This window comes from Prionailurus bengalensis, chromosome B4 (assembly GCF_016509475.1).
Source record: "Prionailurus bengalensis isolate Pbe53 chromosome B4, Fcat_Pben_1.1_paternal_pri, whole genome shotgun sequence".
Lineage (NCBI taxonomy): Eukaryota > Metazoa > Chordata > Mammalia > Carnivora > Felidae > Prionailurus > Prionailurus bengalensis.
In genome coordinates, this window is record NC_057358.1 from 20,099,053 (window position 1) to 20,126,368 (window position 27,316).

The following is a 27,316-nucleotide window of genomic DNA, read 5'->3' on the forward strand; positions in this document are numbered from 1 at the left end:
CCCAAAAGGTGCCCTCCTCAATACCCATCACCCACCCTCCCCTCTTTGCCACCCCCCATCAACCCTCAGTTTGTTCTCAGTTTTTAAGAGTCTCTTATGCTTTGGCTCTCTCCCACTCTAACCTTTTTCTTTTTTTTCCCTCCCCCCCCCACCCCCCCATGGTCTTCTGGTAAGTTTCTCAGGATCCACATAAGAATGAAAACATATGGTATCTCTCTTTCTCTGTATGACTTCTTTCACTTAGCATAACACTGTCCAGTTCCATCCACGTTGCTACAAAGGGCCATATTTCATTCTTTCTCATTGCCAAGTAGTATTCCAGTGTATATATAAACCACAACTTCTTTATCCATTTATCAACTGATGGACAATTAGGCCCTTTCCATAATTTGGCTATTGTTGAAAGTGCTGCTATAAACATTGGGGTATGAGTGCCCCTATGCGTCAGCACTCCTGTGTCCCTTGGGACACACTGTCCTAGCAGTGCTATTGCTGGGTCATAGGGTAGATCTATTTTTAATTTTTTTGAGGAACCTCCACACTGTTTTCCAGAGTGGCTACGCCAGTTTGTATTCCCACCAACAGTGCAGGAGGGTTTCCGTTTCTCCACATCCTGTCCAGCAGTCTCCTGATTTGTTCATTTTAGGCACTCTGATATCCAGTTGTTCTTTTGATGATAACTTGCCTTTTGGTTGTATGAAGATTTTTATCTCTTTCTTTTGGTTTTCTATAGGTTTACTAATTGGCTTAGGTATGGATTTGTCTTTATTTATTCTGAGATTTACTGTGTTTCTTCTGTCCATGATTTGCTGTGTTCTGTTCTGGAAAGTTTTTAGGTATTATCATTTGAAATTTTGCTTTTGTGCTACTTTGTCTCTCACATTTCTCTGGGATTCTAATTACATGTGTGTGAGACCTGCTGATTATATTCTTCATGCTTCTTGTCCTGTTACTGTATTTTTCACACTTTTGTGTTTTGTGCTAACATTCTGGACATTTTCTTCTGACCTATTTTGTTGTTGCCTTCTAATTCTGTTTTCATCTATGTGTAAACCGTTGTTGATCCCATCCATTGATTTTGAACACATTTTTGTTTTTACTTCTAGAATTTTTTTATTATTATTATAGTTTTCAGTTCTTTGAAAAAATTTTCAACTTTGTGTTGTATTTGAGCATAATAAGTATACTTATTTTAATGTCTGTGGCTAAAACTCCAAAATATAGATCTGCTTTGACTTTCTTGTTTCTGCTGGTTTTCATTTATGTTGTGTCTTTCATGTGTTTGGTACTTTTTATTGTGCTGAAAATGATAATGAACCAATAGTAGCAGAAGTTATTTGTAGTCAAGATTACATTGTTTTCCTCCAGAGAGGATGTATAATTTGCTTCTGTCTGGTGCCTGGGGGCACTTGTAATTTAGTATAATATAAGTCCAGTTTCAGAGTTTGAGATGAACTTAAAGCCTAGGTGCAATCTCTTTGAGGGCCTGTGTACTTGGATTATTCTGGCTTGCAGCCTTCAGTGTCTCAGCTGGAAGGAAGGGAGGGGCTTACTCCTTCCCCTTCTCCTTCAGTTGTCTGTGGACATAGATCCCTGTACTTCCAGCCTTCTGAGTTTGTCAAAACCACCTTTTACCCTTTTTACCTGCTTTCTGTGAAATAGGCAGTGGGGGGGCAAAAGTGGCCAAAAGCTGTACTCACCTCCTTGGACTTTCATTATTTTCCAGTTTTGGCTCAGTATTTCCTCATTGTCACAGTTCTTTGATAGTTTCAGCCACATTTCAAAAACTAAAACATTAATACTCATTTGTTTATTATTATTAAAAAAATTGTTTTAAGTTTATTTATTTTGAGAGAGCAAGCAGGGGAGGGGGCAGAGAGAGAGGGAGAGAGTGAATCCCAGGCAGGCTCCGTGCTGTCAGCCCAGAGCCCGATGTGGGGCTCGAAGTCATGAACTATGAGATGATGACCTGAGCTGAAACCAAGAGTTGGATGCTTAACTCACTCAAGCCACCTGGTGCCCCAAAACATTAATATTTATTAATTGCTAAAATATTTTAAGTTAAATATTGAAACAGTAAAATAATGTTAGTACTAGTATTTAAAGTATCAATGTTAATATAAAAGTTAAAATTTTAATAATTGACTTTTAAGATTAAAATTTTAATTTTAGGTATTCAACTATAAAGCTTCTTACTTTTTAATTTAAAGTTTATTTATTTTGAGAAAGAGAATAAGCGTGAGTGGTGGTGGGAGGCAGAGAGAATCCTAAACTGGGTCCACACTGTCAGCGCAGAGCCCGATGGGGGGCTTGAATCCACAAACTGTGAGATCATGCCCTGAGCCGAAGTCTACACTTAACTGACTGAGCCACCCAGGCACCTCTAAAGGTTTCTTATTTTCTCATAGTGGTTCTCAGAAGTAGTGTTGATTCAAATCATTTAGTGTGCTCTTATAAGAAGTGTCCGTGCTAGCATTTGCATTTTAAGAATGTTCTTATGTTTGTGCCGTTGTGCTGGAGAAATGATGGAGTGCTTTATCAGTAGTGGTTTGACTATTTATAGTCAGTAATGAGAATTTGTTCATCTTTTTGTTGTACTTTTGCTTAACTAGGCTTTGAAGGGATCTCTTTAGGAAGTTAATGATTTTGTTTATCTTTGAAAAAGTTTTATTGAAAACTGGAAAATGACATTATTTTTATTTATTTTTAGGTTGGGCTCATGTGGTTTGTGCCCTGTATATTCCAGAGGTACAGTTTGCCAATGTTTCTACAATGGAACCAATTGTTTTACAGTCTGTTCCACATGATCGTTACAATAAGGTACAGTGGATGTTATTTTATTGATGTTTAAATACAACTTTTTTGTTCTAAAACTGGGAAATGTAAAAGGATTTTTTTTTGTATTTTGTTTTATTATAGGCTTTCATTAAAAAAATTTAGATCATAGGCCTCCAGATTCCAGAGAGATTTGAAAAAAGTATAATTACTAAATGGTAAACTACATTTATTAAAATATGTTGTAAAGTCACAGGAGTACAACACAAACAAAAATATATTACCTTTTATACTCACCTATGTATTTAGCATTTTAACGTTTATGTGACATTTCCGTCCTTATATAGATTTGTCCTTTAAGAATTACTGGCTTTTTAGGTTCTTTCAAACATAAAGGTTCTATTAAATTCGAATTAATCATTATTTGGTATAACATTTGTTTTGATACCATACATCCTTTCTTGAAAAATAACCCTATTACAGAATACTACGTGCTTCTTTTCCTTTCCCTAGTTTTTTTCTATCCCCAAGATAGGATTTTTGTTGTTAGCTTTTTCTTAACAACTTAGTTAATATTTTCTTTGCTTTGCTCCCCCATATCTTTTTCTTGATTTATAGTACATATATATATTATTGCTTCATTCTCTTTTTGTACGTTAGATGATTTTTCTTTCACCCAATGTGTCTTTAGGTTTGGTGTCACCATTAATTTAAGGTACTGTTACTTTATTTCATTTGTGGGGAGAAATTATAACTACCACCAGTTCTAACACAAATATTTTTGTGTTAAACATTTTACAATATAGGTTATTAATATTTATTTTTAAAATTAAAAAATACAGGAAACAAATAGAAAAGTGCAAGACAGAAGTCATCTTAATCTTCTCTTTCTGATCCTTTTAGATTTTTGTGTGTGTGTACATTTTTATATGTAATATATATTTATTAAAATTGGATTATATTGCTTATACTGGTTTGTTTGTTTTTGAAATTTATCAACCCTGAACATCTTGTATCAATCAGTTACGTTTTTGACATTATTTTTAGTGGATAGTTAGCATGTAATATACAGTTATTATTAGTTTTGATAAACTGGTTAAGGAATGCCTAACTGTTGAAGGGCCTTGATTGGGTTTGGCTTTGGCTTTGGCTTTGGCTTGTACGTAGCAACAGAATCTCTGTGTAAAGGGGTGCGAATGTTTTGGAAGCTTCCATAAATATATTGTATGAAATTGTACTGTGGAATGCAGTTTCTAATTTATGCTACATGAGTAATAGGTGACAGTGCTAATAACCTTATATCCTGGTAAGTGCACTATATATTACCATTAAAAAAATCTTCGCTATTCTTTTTAGTGAAAAATATTAGTGTCTGATTTTTTTCTGAGTAAACAGTAAGGTTAAATATTTTACACTTTTTTTTTTTTAAATGTTGATTTATTTTTGAGACAGAGAGAGACAGAGCATGATCGGGGGAGGGTCAGAGAGAAGGAGACACAGAATTTGAAACAGGCTCCAGGCTCTGAGCTGTCAGCACAGAGCCCGATGGCGGGGCTCGAACCCACGGACCGTGAGATCATGACCTGAGCCAAAGTCGGCCGTTTAACTGACTGAGCCACCCAGGCGCCCCTACAGTTTTTAAAAAAAAGCCTTTTATGTTTGTTGACCTTGAAAAGCTCTTTGTTTGTTTTAATATTGTAATGTTTTTCTTTTTTCTTTTTCCTTCTTTTTTTACTGTTTTACTTATTTTTGAGAGGGAGAGTGCACGCACATGCGCGAGCAAGCAGGGGAGGGGCAGAGAGAGGGAGACCCAGAATCAGAAACAGGCTCCAGGCTCTGAGCTGTCAGCACAGAGCCTAAAGTGGTGCTCGAACCCACGAACCATGAAATCTTGACCTGAGCCAAAGTTGGACGTGAACTGACTCAGCCACCCAGGCACTTCTATTTTTTCTTTTAAAATCTGCTCTCTTCCGTAGAGCTTTATTTATTTTTTAAAAGTTTATTTATATATTTTGAGAGAGAGAGAGGCTGGGACAGGGGCAGAGAGAGGGAGAGAGAGAATCCCCAGCAGGTTCTGCACTGTCAGTGCAGAGCCCGATGTGGGTCTCAAACTCAGGAACCGTGAGATCATGACCTGAGTCGAAGTCAGGCACTTAACTGACAGAGCCACCCAGGAGCCCTGTTTTTATTTATTTTTTAACAAAGTGTTTTTTTTTTTTTTTTTTAATGTTTGTTTATTTTTGTGAGAGAGGGAGAGGGAAAGGGAGACTGACAACCTCAAGCAGGCTCTCCGCTGTCAGCGGAGAGCCAGACATGGGGCTGGAACTCATGAATCGTGAGATCATAACCTGAGCAGAAATCAGTAGTCAGACGCTGACTGAGCCACCTAGGTGCCTCCAAAGTGTTTTTATATTAGAGGTTTCTTTCATTTTTCTTATGTACTTGCTGTGTATGCTTTTGCCCATAATTCAACATTTGCTTTTTAACTTTCATTATGTCTTCATTTTTTAAAAATTATTGTTGGTACTCTAGCGGGTTTTTTCTAGTTGAGAAGTTTAACATTTTTATATAATTTACATAACTATCTTCTATTGTTTCTGCTTTTGACACCATACAAAGAAAATCTTTCTTTTTTTAAAAAAAAAATTATTTATTTTTGAGAGAAAGAGACACAGCATGAGCAGGGGAGGGGCAGAGAGAGGGAGACACAGAATCCGAAGCAGGCTCCAGGCTCTGAGCTATCAGCACAGAGCCCAACGTAGGGCTCGAACTCACAAACTGCGAGATCATAACCTGAGCTGAAGTCAGATGCTTAACCGACTGAGCCACTCAGATGCTTCCAAAGAAAATCTTTATGTTACTGTATAAGACTTTTTTTAGTGCTTTCAAGTTCGTGTTTTTTAAAAAAAATGTTTATTCATTTTTGAGAGAGAGAGCGCGAGCGTGTGCGTACCCCCACAAGTGAGGGAAGGGCAGAGAGAGAGAGAGAGAGAGAGAGAGAGAGAGAGAGAGAGAGAGAGACACACACACACACACACACACACACACAGAACCTGAAGCAGCCTCTAGGCTCTGAGCTGTCAGCACAGAGCCCCACGCAGAGCCCAAACTCAAACTGTGAGATCATGACTTGAGCCGAAGTGGCCTTTTAACCAAGCCACACAAGTGCACCTAAGTTCATGTTTTTAAATACTTGGTTTTCCTTTCAGTTTTCAAGTAACTTCAAACTTAAAGGTTGCATTAATAGTGTAAAGAGCTCTTCCTCTCCTAAACCATTTCAGAGTTATGTATCATTATATACTCAGACCCCAGATGCTTTAACATGCATTTCCTGTAAGAAAGTACTTTCTCCTGCATGACCAGAATACAGCCATCAGAATTCATGCATTATTACTGTCTAATCCACAGACTTCATCATTTCCCTAATTTTCATTCATGTTTCCATTTCCCCAGTTAAGCCGTTCATAGCAAAAGGATCACAGATTGCATTTTGTCTTGTAATCTCAAATAGTAACTCCGTTTTCCTTAACTTTCATAACTTTGATACTTCTGAAGATTACAGGCCAGTTATTTTGTAGAATATTCCACGATTTGGCTTTTTCTGATGTTTCCTCATGATTAAGTTTTAGATCTTGTATTTTGGCAGGAATGTCACAGAAGTGATGCTGTGTTCTCATTGCATCCTGTCAGGTGGTACATGATTTCCCCATTACTTGATGTTACCTTGATCACTTGGTTAAGGTGGTATCTGTAAGGTTTCTTCACTGGGAAGTTAATCTTCTTTCCCTTTGTAATAAATAAGCATTTTGGAGGAAGCGCTTTGTATGTAAATATCTTGTTCCTTGTGCCCTTAACCCACTGATTTTAGCATCCATTGTTGTTTCTTGGCTTAATTAGTTTATTACTGTAATTGATAGCAAGTAGTGGTTTTCTGTTTCCATCATTTATTTTACATTCATCGGTTGACACTCCACTTTTATTTATTTTTTTTTAGTTGGTAGTTCACTTAAAGGAATAACTTGTTCCAGTCCCCATTTATATAAGTGTGGACTAACATGGACTTCTGTGTTAACTATTTTATTTTAATGGGTCATTCCCTATTACTGCCATTTATTTTAATGATCATTTTGTCTCAGGTTTGTCTGCTGGGACTCCCTTCAGACTGGCTTTGTGTTTTAATAAGGTTGTGAGCTCTTTAGTTTTGACAGTACAGTATGTTCAGGCTCATCTTGGATCATTTTTGACCCAGCTAGCCATGAATCATCACCATTTATCCAAGGAGTATTGATTCTTTTTAGAAACCAAAGTGGGCACTAAGTGTGCTTGTTGTTATTGGGATGTTGCTATTCCCTGGCCCTCTCCGGAAATATATGTGTATATATAGATACAGAGATATATGCACATGCACATCTGTATTTTTTCAATGATTATCTCTATATATTGAAGACTGTTAAGTCACAGTGATACTTCCGATTCAGTGTATGGGTATACATTATACACATATGTATTTCTATATATAGAGAGAACCATAAACTCTTAGTAATTTCTCCAAATCCAATCCAGCAATGCAGGATTTTTCAAGTTTACGAACACAAATTTAACATAAACAAACTTTTTTATGTTTATGACTCTCACGCCAACAGTGAGAAATCTGACTCCCATTATCCTCAATGTGTTTGCTTATTTGATCAATCTCTCTTGTATTAACATTGCTCCCATCCCCTAATGCAATGACCACCCTAACCTGGTTTGGATTCCACACATCACTCTGGGTTGCTGTTGCTTCCCTGCATTGGCTACCCTTTGTATTAGTTGTGGTATTTGACACTCAGCTCCAGGCCACCACTCTTCCCTCATCCCTCAAATAGTTGGTCTCGTCACCTTGCTCAGGGTGTGGCACTGCCTTCCCCTCTACCTCCAAAACCCCGGTGGGAGCCAGCTCTGCTGGGGCTTTGACACCTGTGTTGGACTTTTCCCTTCCCTGGCATGGATGCTGCCATGCTTGGACCCACCTTAAGGCTTTAAGACTAATGTATTCAAGGAGTAAGAGAGGGAGGGAAGAAGGAAGAATTATTTAGGTATAAATCTTTTATCCATTTAGAGTTCATTTTATAATATGGTGAAGTATGTGTCTAACTTTCCCCCTACCACATAGTCCAGTTTTCAACACTAGTGAATGATCTGTGTTTTACACAGTGATTTGAAATACTGTTTGGGCCACCTGGCTGGCTCAATCAGAAGAGCCTGAGACTCTTTCATGGGTGCTGACTCCTTGCACAGTTGAAAATCCATGTATAACTTTTGATTCCCCCCAAAACTTAATTACTGATAGTCTACTGTTGACCTTACTAAAAAAATAAAGTGAATAAATACATATTTTGTATATGTATTAGATACTGTATTCTTATAGTAAAGTAATGTAGAGAAAAGAAAATATTCTTAAGAAAATCATTCCGAGGGTTGCTGAAGGGGAGGTAGGTGGGGGTTGGCCTAAATGGGTGATGGACATTAAGGAGGGCACTTGTTGGGATGATCACTGTGTGTTATATGTAAGCGATGAATCACTAAATTCTACTCCTAAAACCAGTACTACACTATATGTTAAGAAACTTGAATTTAAATAAGTAAAAAATTAAAAAAAAAATTTTAAAAATCACAGGAGAGTACACTTACAATACTGTACTGTATCACACATATAATTAGGCGCAGTTCAAACTCATGGTGGTCATGGGTCAACTCTCTTGTCTATGTTTCTTGGATTCTTATGAATGTTGATTTGTATAGTTAACCTTGAAAGCTTAATAATACTCTCTTCATGATTATTCAGTGTGGCTAATATGAGGCATGTAATTCTGAAATGATAGGAACAATTGGAAAATGGATTGTTGAGTTTTGGAAGATATCACTTTTTAATGGGTGGTAGTAAAGAGCATTGAAGAGCATTTATTAATATACTGGGCTCATACTGTGGACCTACTTTATATCAAGCATTGTGCTAGACACTGGGAATTCAAAGATGCATAAAATGCAGGATTTTTCTTCATGTGACACTCTCAATTAGAAAGAAGAGTAAATAATGTAATTACAGTGTATAAAAATAATAATATATAAGTACAGGTTTCTGCAGCTATCCAAAAGTAGAAAGCATTCTTGTGAAACTTTTCGTAAGCTGAAATTGGTGTAAAGCTTGAGGAAGCAGTTACCATTAATCTATGTGGAAAAGGTTTTGAGTGTTCCCAGTCTGAAAAAATAACCTTTCTTAGGCTTTTCTGATAACTTAGGACCCATCTTGCTAACAAACGCATGAAATAAACCGAGACAAAGCACAGATGCTTCCAGACATAGTTCAAAGCTCTGGAGGTCTGATGCTGAGATGGATGCTCAGGGTACTTCCTGGGGAAGGAGCTGGGCAGCGCCGCTCTTGCTGCTCTGGGTGCACATTGACACTGTGACGGCTTCGTGGCAAAGCAGATGCTGAACATCGCTTTCCCTCTTCACCTTTTTTCTTAAAAGCAAAAATTCTTTTTGGATTTCTTTCAGTTAGCAAAAACAGTTATTAATGTAAGCCTTTTGTCAAATCAGAGTGGCATAACACAAACTTTCGAAAAATGGGAGATATCTGTCATAATAAAAAATGTGAGTGGAGTGTTATGGAACATAATGAAAGGAGGGATTACCTTTGCCTAAGGAGTTGAATAAAACATAAAAAGGGATTATAGGGACTTTGCAGAATAACTAGGAATTTGACCTGTGGAAAAAAGGATCATATGATAATTCCACTCAGAGAAAGTAACATAAACTAATATAGTAAGTGCAAAGGAAAGGTGGTAGGCAGTTCACAGAATAATAAATAATCCCGTGTGGCTGGAACATAGTGGGATTTAGGAAACGAAAAAAAAAACCACGATGGAAATTTTGTGAGTGATAGGAAAGGAAATTTTCTAGAATATCTGTGTAGTATATCTAAATTTCAGAGAACTCATCGTGTTGACTTATTATGTTGTTAAGTTTTCTACATGTCATTAAATACATAATGGCCAGTTTTTCTATTATTTTGTCACCAGATTCTTGTTTTTATTTTTTGACCTCTCATATTGTAGCAATCAGTTCCTCATTTCACTGACATATACATTTTGTTAATAAAATAATGAGTGGCATATGTCACCTTTAAGTTACCTCTTAATAATTTTGAAGAAATGTGAAGAATTGTAATAGTTTTGAAGAAACAGATTTTTTTGAGCTGTTTTTGAAGTTTTCGGGGATAGAGGCTTGTATTCAGAGTCAAGGAATCCTTAATTTAATTTAATTTTCTTTTTTTTTTATTTTTAAAGATTTTATTTATTTGTTTGTTTGTTTGTTTGTATGTTTATATGTTTATTTTGAGAGAGAGAAAGAGAATCACAGGCAGGTTCTACACCCAGCACTGAGCCTAACTTGGGGCTTGATCCCATGGGATCATAACCTGAGCTGAAATTAAGAGGCAGATGCCTAACCAACTGAGCCACCCAGGCGCCTCTAAAGATTTTACTTTTAAGTAATCTCTACATCCAACCTGGTGTTTGAACTTACAACCCCGAGATCATGTCACATCAGGAAGCATGTATTTTAGAAAGCTACAATTTCCAGAGAATAGTTGGTAAATGATACATGTGTTCTGTCTATATATATGCTTTTGAAGAGTCTTTATCGATGACCATGACGAAATGAATGTAAGTATAGGTAGGACCATAATAGACCAAACAGAGAAACAAAAAACAAAAGCATGGTGTCATTTAACTATAGAAGCTTAAAGGTGGAGGAATACTTAGAAATTGCTAGCCTGACTTCCCTTCAATCTTTTTTGAAAGGAGTAGTGGTGAAATAGCTGTCAAGAGAAGTGCTGATCAATATATTTAGCATCTGGTGGGAAAGTTTGAAAGGACTAAATATGCTCTCTGATTGGGGGATTCCTCATTAGTACCGTTTAAAAAGCTAGGTTTCAGAGAGTGGAGCTAAACATTCCATATATCTATCCATTCATTGGGCCAACGTTTATGTATGGCATGCCCTGTTATCAGGCACTGCTGGAAGCATAAGGAATACATAAAGCTCCTACGTGGTAGGATAGATATGTACACATCAGGGATTGTTAGTGTAGTATGTGCGAGGATTAGAGAACACAGAGAACGTTTACTTAGCGTAGTGTAACAGTGCTGAAGAGAGGGAAGGTATATCTTAGAATTGTAGCTTGTAGAAGATTGTAGCTTCTCTGAATTTTGAAGAGTGAGAAGTCTCTGGGTGTTGGCTGTGAGGAGAGGAAAGAGGAGGGAGTGCGACAGTAGCTAGTAATTTTACAGACTGGAGGAGCATAAAAGCTCTGAAGTGAGAAATAGGGAGGGTTGAGAGGGAGAGGGTGAGGGAGTGAGAGTAGTATAGTGGTGAGGGAGAAGGGCACTATTGCTAGGAGTTTGAGCGTGATCTGTAAAATGCTGAGAGATTCTCAAGGGCCTCCTGTGTCCTGTTAAGGAGTTTGAGTTCTATTTCCATAAAGGGTTTTTAGATTTACTTGGGGAGGGATGTACTCAGGTCTACCATCTAAAGGATAGTGAAAGGAAGATTGGGAGAGGGAGTGTAGAAGAGACAAGAGTTACTTAGACACTATTTAAGCTTTTGCAGTGTTCCAGAGGTAATAATGAGGGTCTGAAGTAGGAGAGTAGTACTAGGAAGGAAGAAGGGGCAGATCTCTTGGTAACATATGAGAGGTTTGATTGACTGGGTGTGATGACGCACAGATGAGGGAGGAAGAAAAAATCAGACTGGCCTTTTGGTTTCAAGAACTTAAGTACTGAGCACATCATCATCACCTGAGATAGAGTCTATATAGAGTCATCAAGTTAATTGACTCATTTCTTAGAACAAAGACACTAAGCTTTAAATTCTTGGCAGATGTTGGTGGGACTTACTACTTTGTTTGTAGAACAAATCTTGAATCTACAAGTTGTTTGCCAGCATACATTAACAATATGATTATAAGACTCCAAGATAAAATTCACATTTCTGCTGAAGCATTGAATATTTGCTTTTGTATATATCTAATGTAATACATGTTTGTTTTTGCTTGGCACTTGTATCCTAGTTACTCAAATGAACACGTAATTTTTTTTTTCTTTTGTGGACATTTGTGTCGTTTGGAAAAGGAAAACAATCTTGCAACCGTCTCTATAGAAAAATCTTTTTGCCCTTTTCTGCACCTCTGCTGATTCTCACTTTCCCTATTAGGCTTCTCTGTATTGTAGTGTTTGTGTCTCTCCCCCGCTTGCCAGTACACCCATGTATACGTATTCTGTTTTGTTTGGTATTGTTTCTCATTTTCTCAGGGGATAGTAAATTATTTTTTTTTTATTTGCTTTTCGTGTATTTGTGCTTTCGTGTTCAGCCTCATTCTTCATTGCCTTCTTTCAACTCCAAGGCTCAGGGGCAGTTTTATTAAGCAGGGTTTATTAAGGACTGTGGAAGAATGGCAGTGTACTTTCTTTCACCGTTATTTCTTCCCTCCTCTTTTCAAGGCAGCAGTCCAGTCTAAACTGGAAATGCCAATACACAGTGGCTAAGTTAAAATTGTTCATGGAAGTAAACTTAATAATCTCACCAACATACAGATTGCCAGTATCAGGTTTTTTTCATGTTTGTTTGGTGTCTTGGGCACTCCTAGATGATAGATGCGTCTGTGGTATAATCTGCTAGGATAAGATTCTGTTAACATCTGTACTTAAAGGGACATTACATTGCTAGGCGGTAGTTTAAAGCAAGGCAAGTCATACTTGAGAAATTTGGTTTATTCATAGGAAAATAAATGATAACAGGGTTAGAGTTAAGATCAAAAACTTTATCCTAGTCAGAAATTAAATTGACTGAAACTAGCTAAAGTACAAATAGGGTTGGCTGTAAGGCCAGTACAGTAGGTATTCCTGCAACATATGTGGGGAGTTGGACCTGGAACTAGAAAGTCATAGGCTGACTACCATCCATTCCAACTTTGGTGAGGGTCCTACGGTCTCTTTTCTGTCTGTGGTCTGTTCTTGTTTCCACATCATCTCTAATTCCATGTCTCATTTTATCTGAGTTTCCTACAGGTAACTTGACTCAGTGTCCAAGTTCTAAATTTTTAACAGAGTAAGTATGGTCTAGGTACTTGGGCTTCGAAGCCATTTTCACCTAGAAAAACATAGATGCCTAGTTACCATTCCATCATTAGCCTGGGTGGCTCAGTCGGTTGAGTGTCCAACTCTTGATACTGGCTCAGGTCGTGAATCCCAGCATTGGTGGCATCTGGCACCATGCCGGGTGTGGAGCCTGCTTAAGATTCTCTTCTCTTCTCTTCTCTCTCTCCTTCTGTCTTCCCCTCTGTCCCTTTCCCCCACTCTCACACCTTGTCTCTCTCTAAAATAAGAAAAATAATAGGAGCACTTGGCTCAGTCAGTTGAGCATTGGACTCTTGATTTTGGCTCAGATCACAATCTCATGGTTCTTTGATTGAACCCCTTCAGGCTCCACACTATCAACATGGAGGCTGTTGGGGTTCTCTCTCTCTCCCCCCCCTCCCCCCCCACCCCTCTACTGCTCATGTGTGGTGTCTCTGTCTCTCTTGCTCTCTCAAAAATAAATAAACTTAAAAAAGAAAAATAATAATAAAAAATTAAAAACAATTGAGCACAGTTAGTTTCTACAAAAGACGCCGGAGTTTAGGTGCTCTTGTTTACCTTCATGTCTCGTAAATATTCTATTTAAATAACTAGGTAAAAAAGCTTATAAACTGTTCCTGATGTACCTGTGCCAAATTGCATATGCTAATTCTTTAATTTTATAAAATAGTGTAGTGTTCTGCATAACCTTCTTGAGAATTTCTATCTTTTTTTTTTTTTTTTTTTTTGCAATAAATTAAAATTGTGTTTAATAATTCACAAAGGAGTTTTTGGCCGGAGGGCCTGGGTGGCTCAGTCATTTAATTTATACATATGACTCTTGGTTTCAGCTTAGGTGATGATCTCTCAGGTCCGTGGAATTGAGCCCCCTGTCTTGCTCACAGCGCAGAGCCTGCTTGGCATTCATTCTCTCTGTCTCTGTCTCTGTCCTCCCCCCCTTCCCAAATAACACCCCCTCCCCAAATAAATAAATAAATTAATTTTAAAAAAGAAAGGAGTTTTGACCAGGTTTAAAAAGAGATGATTTAAGGTCACTTGATGACTTCGTAAAAAACAGATCCAGTGACAATTGTATGTTGGTATGTTTTTTCTCATTATATAACACTAGCATATGGAATTAGGGCATAAACTGTTACTATACTCTATGACAGCATGGAATCATGCTGAATAAAACTGACTAAACTGATCTCTTTGAGTTGTTTGTTTGTTTTTAACTTTTGTTTTTTAGTTTATTTTTTTTTCAGAGAGAGAGCAGGGGAGGGGGCAGAGAGAGAATCCCAATCAGGCTCTGCACTGTCAGCACGAGCCGGATGTGAGGCTCACTTACTGTGAGATCATGATCTGAGTCGAAATCAAGAGTTGGATGCTTGACCGACTGAGCCACCCAGATGCCCCTGAGTTGCTTGATTTTAAAATAGTAAATCTTAGCAAAGTGTACCAGGTGTCCAGGAAGACACTTTGAAGGCATGTCCGATTTTTCTAAACTAGTGCTTCTTTACATTTTTTGGGTCTTCGGGATTCTGATAAAATGTAAGAATTCTTTCTACAGAGTAATATACATCTGAACTATAACAAAATGTTTTACATATACTTTCTGAAGGATTATAAGAATACTTCTTGATACTCAAATTCTCTGCTTCCCTGTCATAGGATTACCAAATTTTAGATTATCTTGAATAATAAATAATTAAATGATTGATTTAATAATTGATGTATTTAAAAATAATACATTTTAAATGTATAAACATTTTTAAATATTTGGCATTTAAAAAATCTGTAAGTATGAGTTATAATAATGCCAAATATGCAGATTTTATTCTTGGCTCTTCTCTTTGGATGACTTTTTTTTTTTCTTTTTTTCTTTAATGTTTATTATTTTTGAGAGACAGAGCGTGAGTGGGGTAGGGGCAGAGAGAGAGAGGGAGAGACAGAATCTGAAGCAGGCTCCAGGCTCTGAGCTGTCAGCACAGAGCCCGATGTGGGACTCAAACCCATGAACTGTGAGATCATGACCTGAGTCGAAGTTGGATGCTTAACCAACTGAGCCACCCAGGTGCCCCTGGATGACTCTTAACTATGATGTTTATGTCATAATTTTCCTAACCATTCCCACATTACCTAGCTATTTTTCTGTTGTAATTTAAAGCATGACAAGAATCTTGCTTCACCAACCCTTTTATTCTGTGTTTAGATTATTTCCTTTGGCTAGAACTCTAGAGTTAGAATTATTATGTCATAGATTATACCTGTTTGTAAGGTTCTGATAAGATTGCCTGTTTGTTTTCCACATTTATATAGCTAATAGTTTATGAAAATGCCATTTTTACCACACCATTGTCTGTATTCATTTTTAAAATCATATTCTACATTTGCCAGTTTGATAATAAATGATATCCAGTTATTTGAATTTTTGATTACTTGTCAGGTTGTCAGAATAATATTTCTTTTTGTGTCTGTTTTTGCCCATTTAGCTCTTAAACTGTTAGGCATTCTTTTTTTCAACGTTTTTTTTTTATTTATTTTTGGGACAGAGAGAGACAGAGCATAAACGGGGGAGGGGCAGAGAGAGAGGGAGACACAGAATCGGAAACAGGCTCCAGGCTCTGAGCCATCAGCCCAGAGCCTGACGCGGGGCTCGAACTCACGGACTGCGAGATCGTGACCTGGCTGAAGTCGGACGCTTAACCGACTGCGCCACCCAGGCGCCCCAAACTGTTAGGCATTCTAAAGTTATGTACTCTTTTTATTTTTTTTAGGTTTACTTATTTTGAGAGAGACAGAGCCAGTGTGCGCTGGGGAGGGGCAGAGAGAGAGGGAGAGGAAGAATCCCAAGCAGGGTCTGCACTGTCAGCACAGAGCCTGATGTGGGGCTCAAACTCAAGAACTGTGAGATCATGACCTGAGTGAAACCCAGAGTCGGACACTTAACCCACTGAGCTGCCCAGGAGCCTCTAAAGTTATGACCTCTTTAAATAGTGATAACAAATTTTTGTTTGTATATACCACAAGTATTTTTTTCACTTTGTCTTCATTTTGGTGCCATAAAATATTCATAGATACACAGTTACACCTTATAGTTTTTTTGGGGTGGCAGTAAACAAGGTGATTAAAAATGGGATCTTTGCAAAGTAATTAAGGTATATAGGGTTAGAGCTGATCCTTGAATAACACAGGTGTGAACTCTGCAGGTCCACTTACATGCAGACTTTGTCTGATCAGCATGGTACGGTACAGCACCTAAATGTATTTTCTCTTGTGAGTTTTTGAAAAAAGTTTTTTTTTAAATGTTTATTCATATTTTGAGAGAGAAAGCACAAGTGTGGAAGGGGAAGAGAGAGAGAGAGAGGAAGACACAGAATCCAAAGCAGGCTCCAGGCTAAGCTGTCAGCACAGAGCCTGATGCAGGGCTTGAACTCATGAGCCATGAGATCACGACCTGAGCCAAAGTTAGATGCTTAACCTGCTGAGCCACCCAGGCCCCCCTTCTTATGATTTTTTTAAATAACACTTTTCATCTGGCTTACTTTATTATAAGAATACAGTATGTAATACATACGCCACGCAAAATATGTGTTAATCTGCTCTTTATGTTATTGGTAAGGCTTCTGGTCAACAGTAGGCTGTTAGTAGTTAAGTTTTTGGGGAGTCAGAAGTTATACCTGCACCTGCATGGGGGATCATCGATGCTTCTAGTCCCCTTGTTGTTCAAGGGTCAGCTGTATAGAGTATGCACCAATTAACAGTGTTACTCTTGTTTTATACACTAATCTCTACACTTGAGCACAGAGCAGCTACCTGGGACTAAGGAAGGTACACATCACATTTACAAAATCATTCAGCAAGCTCCAGAAAATGGACAGAGTAACCCTTTACTCTGGCTGTTTCTCCATAGGTGGTTAAAATCTAATTATTTTCTGCATGTTGTAAGTGAGACCTATAAGGCAAAGTGATACAACTTCTCTTGCTGTTTTCAAAGTTACATGTAGGATGAAAATGACTTTGCTCATTGTCAAAGACTGTCTGTTAAGAGGGAAACTAAAAACCAAAACGTTGAAATTAAAATATGTAAGGATCGTCAGAAGTGAATGTCTTTTGTGCAAGAGTACACACATGGTCCATTCTTTTTTCATGAAGAAAAGAATGGCTGAATTGCATATCTGGATATGTTGACAGTATTTTTTCCACAGCTATGGAAAAACTGATATTATCTTGTATCGTATCGCATCATATCGTATTGTATCGTACTATAGCAGACTGGTCTCTGCCTTCATCCATCCTGCAGCATGGAGGCTTTTTCATGGTTATCTTCCCTACTGCTGCTGGATCAGGCTTCTGTTCTGTCAGAAATATTTTTATTAGACCAAATTATATTCAGTGCAAGTCAAAATTTATTAACTTGTTAGAAAGGGAAATGGCAAGGTGACAGTAGAATATGCAGGTTCAAAGAGAGAGGATGGAAATGGGGAGGTCATGTAAGTTGGGAGACCCATAGCGTATAGTAGTATTTTAAGAGAAGGAAAACTTGAAGTTTTATTTTACAGGATCATATAAATATCATGTACATATTTATAGTTACAAGGAGTAATAAGATGATCAGAGATGCCAGATACAGGAAAAAACAAGACATCTAAGAAGAAAATGATAAGGATACATTTGGGTCTGAAATTAGAATAATGAGATTTCATCACCCAACGGTAATGTCAGCAGCGGCAGGTAATAGGAAACCATGAAAATAGTGTCAAAGAGAAGTAGAGTGCCTAGCAACAAGTTCTGATTGTCATCAGGTTACTATTGCTGGGGGGATTTTTCTCTAGGTACAAAGTTGTAGAATACAGTTTGCCATTTTTTTAAATCCATGATGGGTCTGATTTGTTTTTCCCTTTGAAAGTTCAAAGCATTGGCCTGCTTTGAAATTGTGACTACCCAAATCCCCAGTTAACACAGCATGTGACCTTTTTTTTTTTTTTTTTTTTTTTTTAGGGGATAAGCCAGGTACCTTTTGTATCTACCTCCTCTCCTCCACAAGGATGAGGTAACAAAGCAATATATCTTAGCTGCAAAAAGTCTGGTTTGAAAGTAGGCTACTAAATCGGTGTGCTGTGTGATACTGGGGGCATATAGATCTTTATAACAGTATAAAATAATTTTGATGCTTTCTTTACAAATTAATTTACTTTTTTGAATGTGTTGAATACTTTTTGTGTCACCTCATTTCTTTTGGGTTTTCTTCACATAAACATTTCATTGGGGTTTTTACCTTTATCTAAGCTCTTGATGGATCTGTTTTGTGCCTAATAATAAAGAACAGTTTTAGGCTTTATGTCTAATTTTATTATTCTAATGTTTTCTAACTTTTTAAATTATGCTTACGTGAAGTTTTCGTTTTTATTCTACATATTATAACAATATAAGTATTTGGTTTGGAAATTGTCATATGTAGAAAATAATAATAGAATGAAACTACTTCCCATCCCTCCTAGTTCATCACCCAACTCCAAAACATAACCATCTCCTAGCCGGTTTTTCATACAGCCTCTGTATTGGTTTCCTAGGGCTGCCTTAAGGAAGTACCACAAATTGGGTGGCTTAAAACAACAGAAGTTCATTCTCTCACAGTTATGGAAGCTAGAAGTCTGAAATTAAGTTATTGGCATTGGTTCCTCCTGAGAATTGTGAGGGAGCATCAGTTCTGTGCCTCTCTTCCAGCCTGTTGTGGTGACAGGAAATCCTTGGCATTCGTTGGATTATGGATTTATCACCCCAGTCTCTGCTTTTTGACCCCACTGTTCTTTCATTGCCTCTGTGTCCTCAAGTGGAGTGGCCATCTTCTTATAAGGACCAGTCATATTCAGTTAGAGGCCTGTCCTACCCCAGTGTGACCTCATCTTAACTAATTATATCTGCAGTGACCCTTTTCCCAAATAAGGTCACATTCTGAGTTACTGGGGTTATTAGGACTTCACATACCTTTTTTCAGGGACACAGTTCAACACATAGTAATCTCCCCGCCTTCATGTTCTTACCACATGCAAAATACTTTTATTTCATCCTGTCATCTCTCAAAGTCTTAATTGATTCTAGCATCAACTCTTAAATTCAGAATTTTATCTAAGTATTAATAATGTCAATGAGATTGTTCCAAATCTCATTGTGAATCATGTAAATCAGATGTGGGTGAAATTCTGGGTATGGTCAATCCTGAGGCAAAATTCCTTTCCATCTGTGACCCTGTGAAATATAGGAAAGGTGTCTGCTTCTAAGATACAGTGGTAGCATAGGTGTAGTATAGATAGTCCGTTTTTAAAAGGGAGAAGTTAGAAGGCAAAAAGGGGTTACTGGACTAAAGCAAAGCAGGTTTGTAACTCAACAGGACAGTTTTTAGGTTCTAAGATTGAGAATAATTCTGCGTGGCTTGATGCTCCGTCCTCTGAGCCCATTGGGGTGGCCTTGCCCCTTGGTCATCTTCTAATGATACTATAAGTGTAGGTGGAAGGCCAGACAGAGTATTAGGGGTTTTTTTTGGAGGGGAGGGAGGGAGAGAAGCGGGGTTCACCCAAAGCGGGGCTCACCCTAAGGGACTGGAACTCATGAACTGCGAGAGCATGACCTGAGGTGAAATCAAGAATCAGACGCTTAACTGACTGAGCCACCCAGGAGCCCTGGAGTATTAGGTTCTTTGCTTTCACAGTGTTTGTGTTCCACCCCCAGCGTTTAGCTGTATCTGTTCACCAGTGCCACAGAGGGTGGTTTCTTTACCACACTTTTAAGTCCCAAGTTTGTTCTGCTTGCTGTGTGACAGGCCAGTGAGTCAAGAGGCAAGATGTGGATATAGAGAAGAGACTTGATACTGAACGCCAGCAGACCAAAGAGATGGCAGACTATTGTCCCAAAGAGCCAGTTCCTCAGCTAGAGATTTGAGCTGCTTTTATGTTAAGAAGAGGGGGAAAGTGGGAGGGAGTTGGAGTCAAAAGGCGACTGATACCTGTAGACATCAAGGAAGGTCAAGTAACTTCATTGTTCTTGGTCAGTTTGTTGTTGTGTATAGGAATCTGGTCATGTTGTTCCTGTAAATCTTAAACACAGCATAGTCATTTATGTACTTCCTTATCTCCTCTGTCTCCTCGGGTGAGGTAGATTTTGGATTTTAAAAAGCAGTTTTTTTCAAATCTTAGCTGTAACATTCCTATGTGCAGGGCTAAGCAGAAGTTTCTGTTTTAGGTCATGGCAGCAAGGGAAATAGAAACAATATTGAGTCAGACACGCTAAGTTTCTTCCTGGTATGCTTTTGTTTCTCCCTTAGTGTTAGATTGCCGTTGTTTGTTATTTGATGTTTTGGGCTTGGGATTTCTCTGTTGTTTTGGTCCACCCTCTCTCTTTGGTAGGCCCTGTATGTCTGGGCCTCACAGTTTCACCATTCCTTTCCTCCTCACCATGGCAGATTTATATTTGTGTCTTTGGAAAGACTTGTGAGGAAGAGAACTTTCTGCTTCTACCCCCAGCACTAGAAGACCTCTTAATTTTATTACTAACAGGGTTGGGAATTTGGGTTTGAGAATTTTTCCTGCCCCTTGCCTAGGTGTAAAGAGTTTTTCCTTTGTATTCCTAGTCATGGTGGGCCTTACCCATGTCTTGGATGTGACAGGGCTTGCTCCAGTCCCCCAAATGCTTTTGAAAGGAGTGTTTGGGTGAGAGGTAGGATTTCATATCTTACCATCAGTAGAGTCTGATCCTCTTCTTCATGCCTGAACCTCAAGGGAGACTTTTTCTGGTGGTTTTGTCTCCTTGGTATCAGTCTTCCCCGTGAACCCCTCATAAAAGTTCATGTAGTAGAGCCTGTGAGTGAGTGAGAACTCTTTTATCAGTGGTTCTAGTGGTTCTGCAGTATCATATTAGCCCTCAATCAGCCTTTAACAACAATGTATTAAAATTTTAGCTGATTTCTTCTTACATGCATGTCTTTCTCCATGTCTTCCCTTTCTTGCTGTATCAGTGGTGGAGAGTCTGAACATTTTGTACTTCTTAGGAAGTTGGGGGGAGAATATGTCTTCCCTTGGATTTCAGGCTACTTGGTTGCCTCACAACAGCACATCTTTCAGTTACAAGAAGAGCTGTATTTTTGTAGTTTAAATGGCTTGTTCAAGTTATATTTGGAGTGATGCTTTCAGCTACTTCTTAGGTGGGGTTGGAATTTGGCCCCAGAATCCTTTTGATATGCGGCCTGTTTCTTTAATTTAAAAAATTAGGTTCAAAGGGCTGTGTGTCCCGAGCCTACTGGCACTGCCATGGCAGATTTGCTGAAGAAGATCCCTGGCCTTGTGGGATTGGCTGTATGTGAGAGTCCACACGAGAGGTTAAGAATATTGGACACAAAGATTCTTGACGTTCTTGAGCAAATTCCTAAAAATGCAGCATATAGGAAATATACAGAACAGATTACAAATGTGTTTGTATGTGTATGGTTACAGTGGAATCAGATGTTAAGCAGTTAGACCAACTTCAGGGTGGGCAACTGGAAGAGGTGACTCTTCAAGCTGAAAATGAATTAAGTCTGGCAGGAAAAATGATATAATGAAAACCATGGGAGCCTTTAGTGGAAGAGCCTCCTGCCAACCAGTGGAAATGGCCATTGTAATCATCATTAACTGACTAGTGTATTGATGGGAAACTGATGTAATTAAATGTTCTGTCATACTAAAAAAATAAATAGTTCGGTTAAAATATTACTTTTCTAAAACAGGGAAAACTTTTTAGGCTATGAATTTGCCTCTTGAGTATAGCTTTATTCACATACTTGACATTTTATTTAGATATGATTTTGTTTGGGAACAATTTTTCAATAATCCTCAGTTATTTTGCATATTTTCTTCTTAATCTAATAGCTAATATTTAAAAATTATCAAAATATTAGGGTGCTAGTATGGCTCAGTTGGTTGAGCATCCGACTCTTGGTTTCAGCCCAGGTCATTTAAAAAAATAAAATAATCAAATTACTTTTTTCTACTTTGATTCATGTGTCTTGGGGCTCTCTTGTTCTCCCTCTCTCTCTGTATATGTATAGTATATACACACATTTACACTTATAATTGTATCTTCCTGATGGATTGACTGTTATCGCTATAAAATATTCCTCTTTATCTTTAGTAATGTTTTGTTTCAAGAGTCTATTTTTTTTCTTTTTGTTTTTTGTTTTTGTCCGATATAATGATAGCTACTCCAGCCATCTTATACTTGCTCTTTGCGTACTATATCTTTTTTTTTTTTTTTATCTTTTTAACTTACTTGTACTATCCAATCTAAAGTATTCCTCTTGCAGACAGTGTATGGAACTTTCTTTTTTTTAATCTGGTCTATTAATCTCTGCCTTTTGATTGGAATACATTCACATTCAATGCTATCATTAATATGGTTGGTTTTATGCCCGCCATTTTACTTTTTGTTTGCATTGTCTTATGGCTGCTTTGGTCCTCTCTTTTTCTTTTATAGTACCTTCTTTTACCTTAAGTGGATATTTTCTAGTGTACCTTTTTCATTCCTTTCATGATTTTTAAATTATATTTTTTGGGGTTATTTTCTTAGTGGTTGCTCTAGGGTTTGCAATATTTATCTTATCAGAATCTACTTAACTCCAGTAAGATATAGAAAATTCATTCCTATATGTCTCCATTCCTTTCCCCCTTTTGTGCTATTATTAGTAGAGATATTATGTTTGTATAAACTACAAACAATAATATATTGTTAAAATTATTGCTCTGTTAGGGCACCTGGGTGGCTTGGTCAGTTGAGTGTCTGACTCTTGATTTCAGCCCAGGTCATAATCCCAGGATTGTGGGATCGAGTCCCCCTTCGGGTTCCATGCTGAGTGTGGAGCTTGCTTGGGATATTCATATTCATATTCATATTCATTCTCTCCCTCCCCCTCCCCCTCCCCCTCCCCCTCTCCCTCTCCCTCTCTCAATTTCTCCCTTCTTCCTGCCCCTGCCCCTCCCCTGCTTGTGTGCTCTGAGTCTCTTTCTCAAATTAAAACATAATGATTGCTCTATATAGTCTTTTTTAAAATACACATTAAAAAAATGTTTATTTATTTTGAGAGAGAGAGTGGGTGGGAGTCAGAGAGAGAGAGGAAGACAGAATTGCAAGCAGGCTCTGACAGTGCAGAGCCTGACACGGGTCTTGAACCCATGAACCATGAGATCATGACCTGAGCTGTAATCTAGAGTTGGACACTTAATCATGTGAGCCACTGAGGCCTCCCCTTATCTTTTAAAGCTAAGAAGACCACAGATATATTTATATAGTGTGTGTGTGTTGCTAGATACCATTTGCCATTTGTGTTTCTCTTCATTTCTTCATATGGGTTCAAGTTACCATCTGGTGTTACCTTCTTACTCCAATATATCTTTATTCCCACCCTCTTTAATTGTGTTGTCATTGTGAAATATATTACATTTCTCTGTTATAGGCCCAACAATACAATTTATGGGCATTGTTTTATGCTTTTGCCTTTTGAATTAAGAGAAGAATGAGAAATATTTAATCATACTGTCCTTTATCTTTTTCTGTATAATTACCTTTGTTAGAGCCTTTTATGTGTGTTTATTAATTGGCCTGTTAGATTTATTTTTTAAAGATTTCAGCTCTATTGAGGTAAAATTGACTGGAGCTCTTAGACTGTGTGTGTGTGTGTGTATGTGTGTGTGTGTGTGTGTGTGTGTGTGTGTTGTAATTGTTGTGTAGTGTCACTTGATTTTAGCCTAAAGAACTTCCTTTAGTATTTCTTGTTAGTCAGGATTGGAGCAACAAAATATCTGTTTTTGTTTGTTTGGGAATGTCCTTATTGCATCTTTATGTATGCAATATAGCTTTCCTGGATATTGGACTCCTGGTTGATAGTTTTGTTAAGCTTTTTGAATATCTTATCCTGCTGCCTTCTGCCCTCCATTGTTTCCTTTGAGACTTCAGGTGTTAATTGTATTGTAGTTTTCCTTGCTTGTGATGAACCATTTTTCTCTTGTTGCTTTCAAGATATCTTTGTTTGTGTGTTTTGGCTTTGACCAATTTGAGCGTGGATCTCTTAGTGTTTATCAAGATTTTTAGAATTGTAGATTATTGGTTTTAACCAGATTTGGGAAATTTTCAGCCATTATTTCTTTAGATTCAGTTTCTGTCCCTTTCTTTCATCTCTTTGTTTTCTCACACGTATGCTGGTGTACTTAATCGTGTCCCACATTTTTTGGAAATTGCACTTCAGGTAGTATAATCTAAAGAAGTCCCTTCTTCAGATTGTATAATCTTTATTGATCTATTTTTTTTTAAGTTTATATATTTTTAAGTAATTTGTACACCCAGTATGGGGCTCGAACTAATGACCCCAAGATCAAGAGTCACATGCTCTCCCCTCAGCCAGCCAGGCACACGTTTATTGATCTGTTTTTTTTTAATTTTTTTAAAAAATATTTATTCATTTTTGAAAGGCAGCAAGAGACAGAACGCGAATGGGGGAGGGGCAGAGAGAGAGGGAGACACAGAATCCGAAGCAGGATCCAGGCTCTGAGCTGTCAGCACAGAGCCTGACGCGGGGCTCGAACTCACTGACCGAGAGACATCATGACCTGAGCCAAAGTCGGCCACTTAACCGACTGAGCCACCCAGGCGCCCCATTTATTGATCTGTTTTTAAGTCTGTTGACTGTTTTCTGACTGCCAACTCAAATCTACTGTTGAGCCTCTTTAATGAATTTTTTAAACTCAAGTATTTCCATTTGATTGAAGTCTTTGTCTTCCAAGTCTAACATCTGGGTCCCTCCTCAAAGACAGTTTCTAATGTCTACTTTTATTCTTGTGTGTAGGTCACACTGACCTGTTTCTTTGCACGTCTTGTAATTTTTTGTTGAAATGGACATTTTAGATAATATAGTCACTCTGGAGAATGATCCTTCCTTCGTATGGGTCATGTTGTTTGTTTTGTCATTTATTTGTTTAATGACTTGGCTGGACTAATTTTCTTATATCTGTTTACGCAACAGTGTGTAACTTCAGGTGGCCCTGCTCAGATGTCCTGGGGGGGAAAAAAAAAGGCCTGACTTCTTAGGGTTGCCTGTGGATCAACATAAACCACTTATTAGTCAAAGATTGTGTTTAAATTAAGCCCCTTTAGCTAGTTACATTTTCACCCTTTATCACTTAATATGTGTGTGATTTAGAGATTATTTTCTAAGGAGATCTGAGGTTCTCTCTGTCGGTTGTTCTCGAACATGTGCAGCCTTAAGCATGCATGCAATCTTTCAGACCATCACGTATGAGTGTGATTTTATTTTCAAGTCTAGATTCGCAGGAGTTGCCTCTGGGTCACAGTAACTTACTTTTCAGCCAGTTTTTCGTCATAGGTTGTACTAAAGCCTTATGAGCCTTATTGGCTGATGGATCTGTGTGTGGCTTTAGGGAATGCTTTTACATCGGCCTCGAGTCCCACTTGGATTTTTCCTGAGTGGGTGCAACCTAGTTCATGTACATAGCCTTCTATACCCCCAGGGATGAATGTGATCCTAGGAGGGCCCTTATTTCTTGTCTTTCTCTCATTCTCTCTGTTAATTTTCAGGCTGGTTTTACTTGTTTCTATTAGTACCTTGGAGCTACCAGTCCTGTCTTAATTGCTTGCCACCAGAGTGATTGATTGATTGATTGATTATTTTTAATGTTTGTTTGTTTATTTATTTATTTATTTATTTATTTATTTAATATTTTTTTTCAACGTTTTTTATTTATTTTTGGGACAGAGAGAGACAGAACATGAACGGGGGAGGGGCAGAGAGAGAGGGAGACACAGAATCGGAAATAGGCTCCAGGCTCCGAGCCATCAGCCCAGAGCCTGACGCGGGGCTCGAACTCACGGACTGCGAGATCGTGACCTGGCTGAAGTCGGACGCCTAACCGACTGCGCCACCCAGGCGCCCCTTTAATGTTTATTTTTGAGAGAGAGAGAGAGAGGTAGAGGGACAGAGAGAAAGAGGGAGACACAGAGTCTGAAGCAGGCTCCAGTCTCCGAGCTGTCAGCACAGAGCCTGACGCGGGGCTCGAACTCGTGAGCAGTGAGATCATGACCTGAGCCGAAGTTGGACGCTTAACCAATTAAGCCACCCAGGCGCCTCTCCGCCAGGGTGTTTTTGACAGTGTCCTTAAGCCTCTCCACATAGTCAGTCCTCTCAGGCAAAGCTGTTGGGCTCTTTGTTCTGAAGATGTTCCATACCCATGTGCCTTTCTGAGAATCTCTACATTACTGCTCTGGAACTGGGGATGGGGATGGCACTCTGCTTCTCCTGAAGAGACACAGGTACTCCAGCAGTGTGCTGGGAGGAAGAAAAGGTATAGTAGCCCCCTGGTTTTCTCAACCCATTTCCTCCTCTCATGGAACTTCCATTCTACTAGCAAAAGGGGGAGGGATGATAATGGCCTCAGGACCCGTGGCCTGTTGTTAGGGTGGGATTCTATGAGTGAGAGCTACCAGCTGTAAGTAGGATGAGAGTCACTGGAGACTGGTTCTTCTGGGGCAAAACGATAGCTTCAGACTAGGAGCTGAGGGGAGAGGGAGCCTTATCCTCTCGGCCACACCCACCCAGAGGGGAATTTCCATCACAGGAAGCTGTGTGTGTGGTAGGGTGGTGATGGGAGCAGATCATGCCTCAGATTCTAGACTCTCACTGTTCTTCGTGAGATTCAGTACGCTTTTTCAAAAAACAAATTTTCCACTGTTTGCTGCATGTCTTTAGGATAATTTTCAGAGACTCTCTCCCCAGTGCCCTCCAAATCTTGGAAGTGGAGAGGGGATCCATGGAGGTCTCACTCCACCATTCCAGGAGTCTGGAAGTCCTTCTCTCTCTCTCTTTTTAATATTCATCATAATTTTTAGTTTTATTGAATTGTCAAAAGGTGGTGTCTTTTCACTGTTTTGGAAGTTAACTGAGAGATTCTTTAAGGCCCACTTGCATATTTTCCATGAATTTTGCTATATAAAATGTTACTGTTTCAGTCTGCTCTGTCTTTTCTTTTTTTAATCTTCTTGATCATTTGTAGGTTAAAAAATGTATGTTACAGTTTCCCATTGTAATTGTTTGATACTTTGTTTTTGTAATTTGAACGGATAGAGATGCTCTTATTCACTGTGTCTGGTTTGGTTTTGTTGTAACTTGGGATTTTACTTGTTAGAGGTATAAAATAATTAAGAATTTTTTAATGGTTATTTTATTTTATTTTTTTATTTATTTATTTTTTTTATAAATTTTTTTTTTCAAAGTTTATTCATTTTTGGGACAGAGAGAGAGACAGAACATGAACGGGGGAGGGGCAGAGAGAGAGGGAGACACAGAA

General features: G+C 38.3%; 1 protein-coding gene and 1 pseudogene across 11 annotated transcripts in view; both read left to right on the top strand.

The window, feature by feature from the left end:
- The window catches only part of MLLT10 (MLLT10 histone lysine methyltransferase DOT1L cofactor), a 238,329-nt gene that overhangs the window by 81,604 nt on the left and 129,409 nt on the right, over positions 1 to 27,316 (top strand). For all 11 annotated transcript variants that reach the window (XM_043561632.1, XM_043561629.1, XM_043561630.1 and 8 more), the window contains one exon: positions 2,710 to 2,820. In XM_043561632.1, coding sequence (XP_043417567.1) covers positions 2,710 to 2,820 — 111 coding nt within the window. The remainder of the gene's footprint in view (positions 1 to 2,709; positions 2,821 to 27,316) is intronic.
- LOC122472266 lies at positions 19,515 to 25,650 on the top strand (annotated as a pseudogene).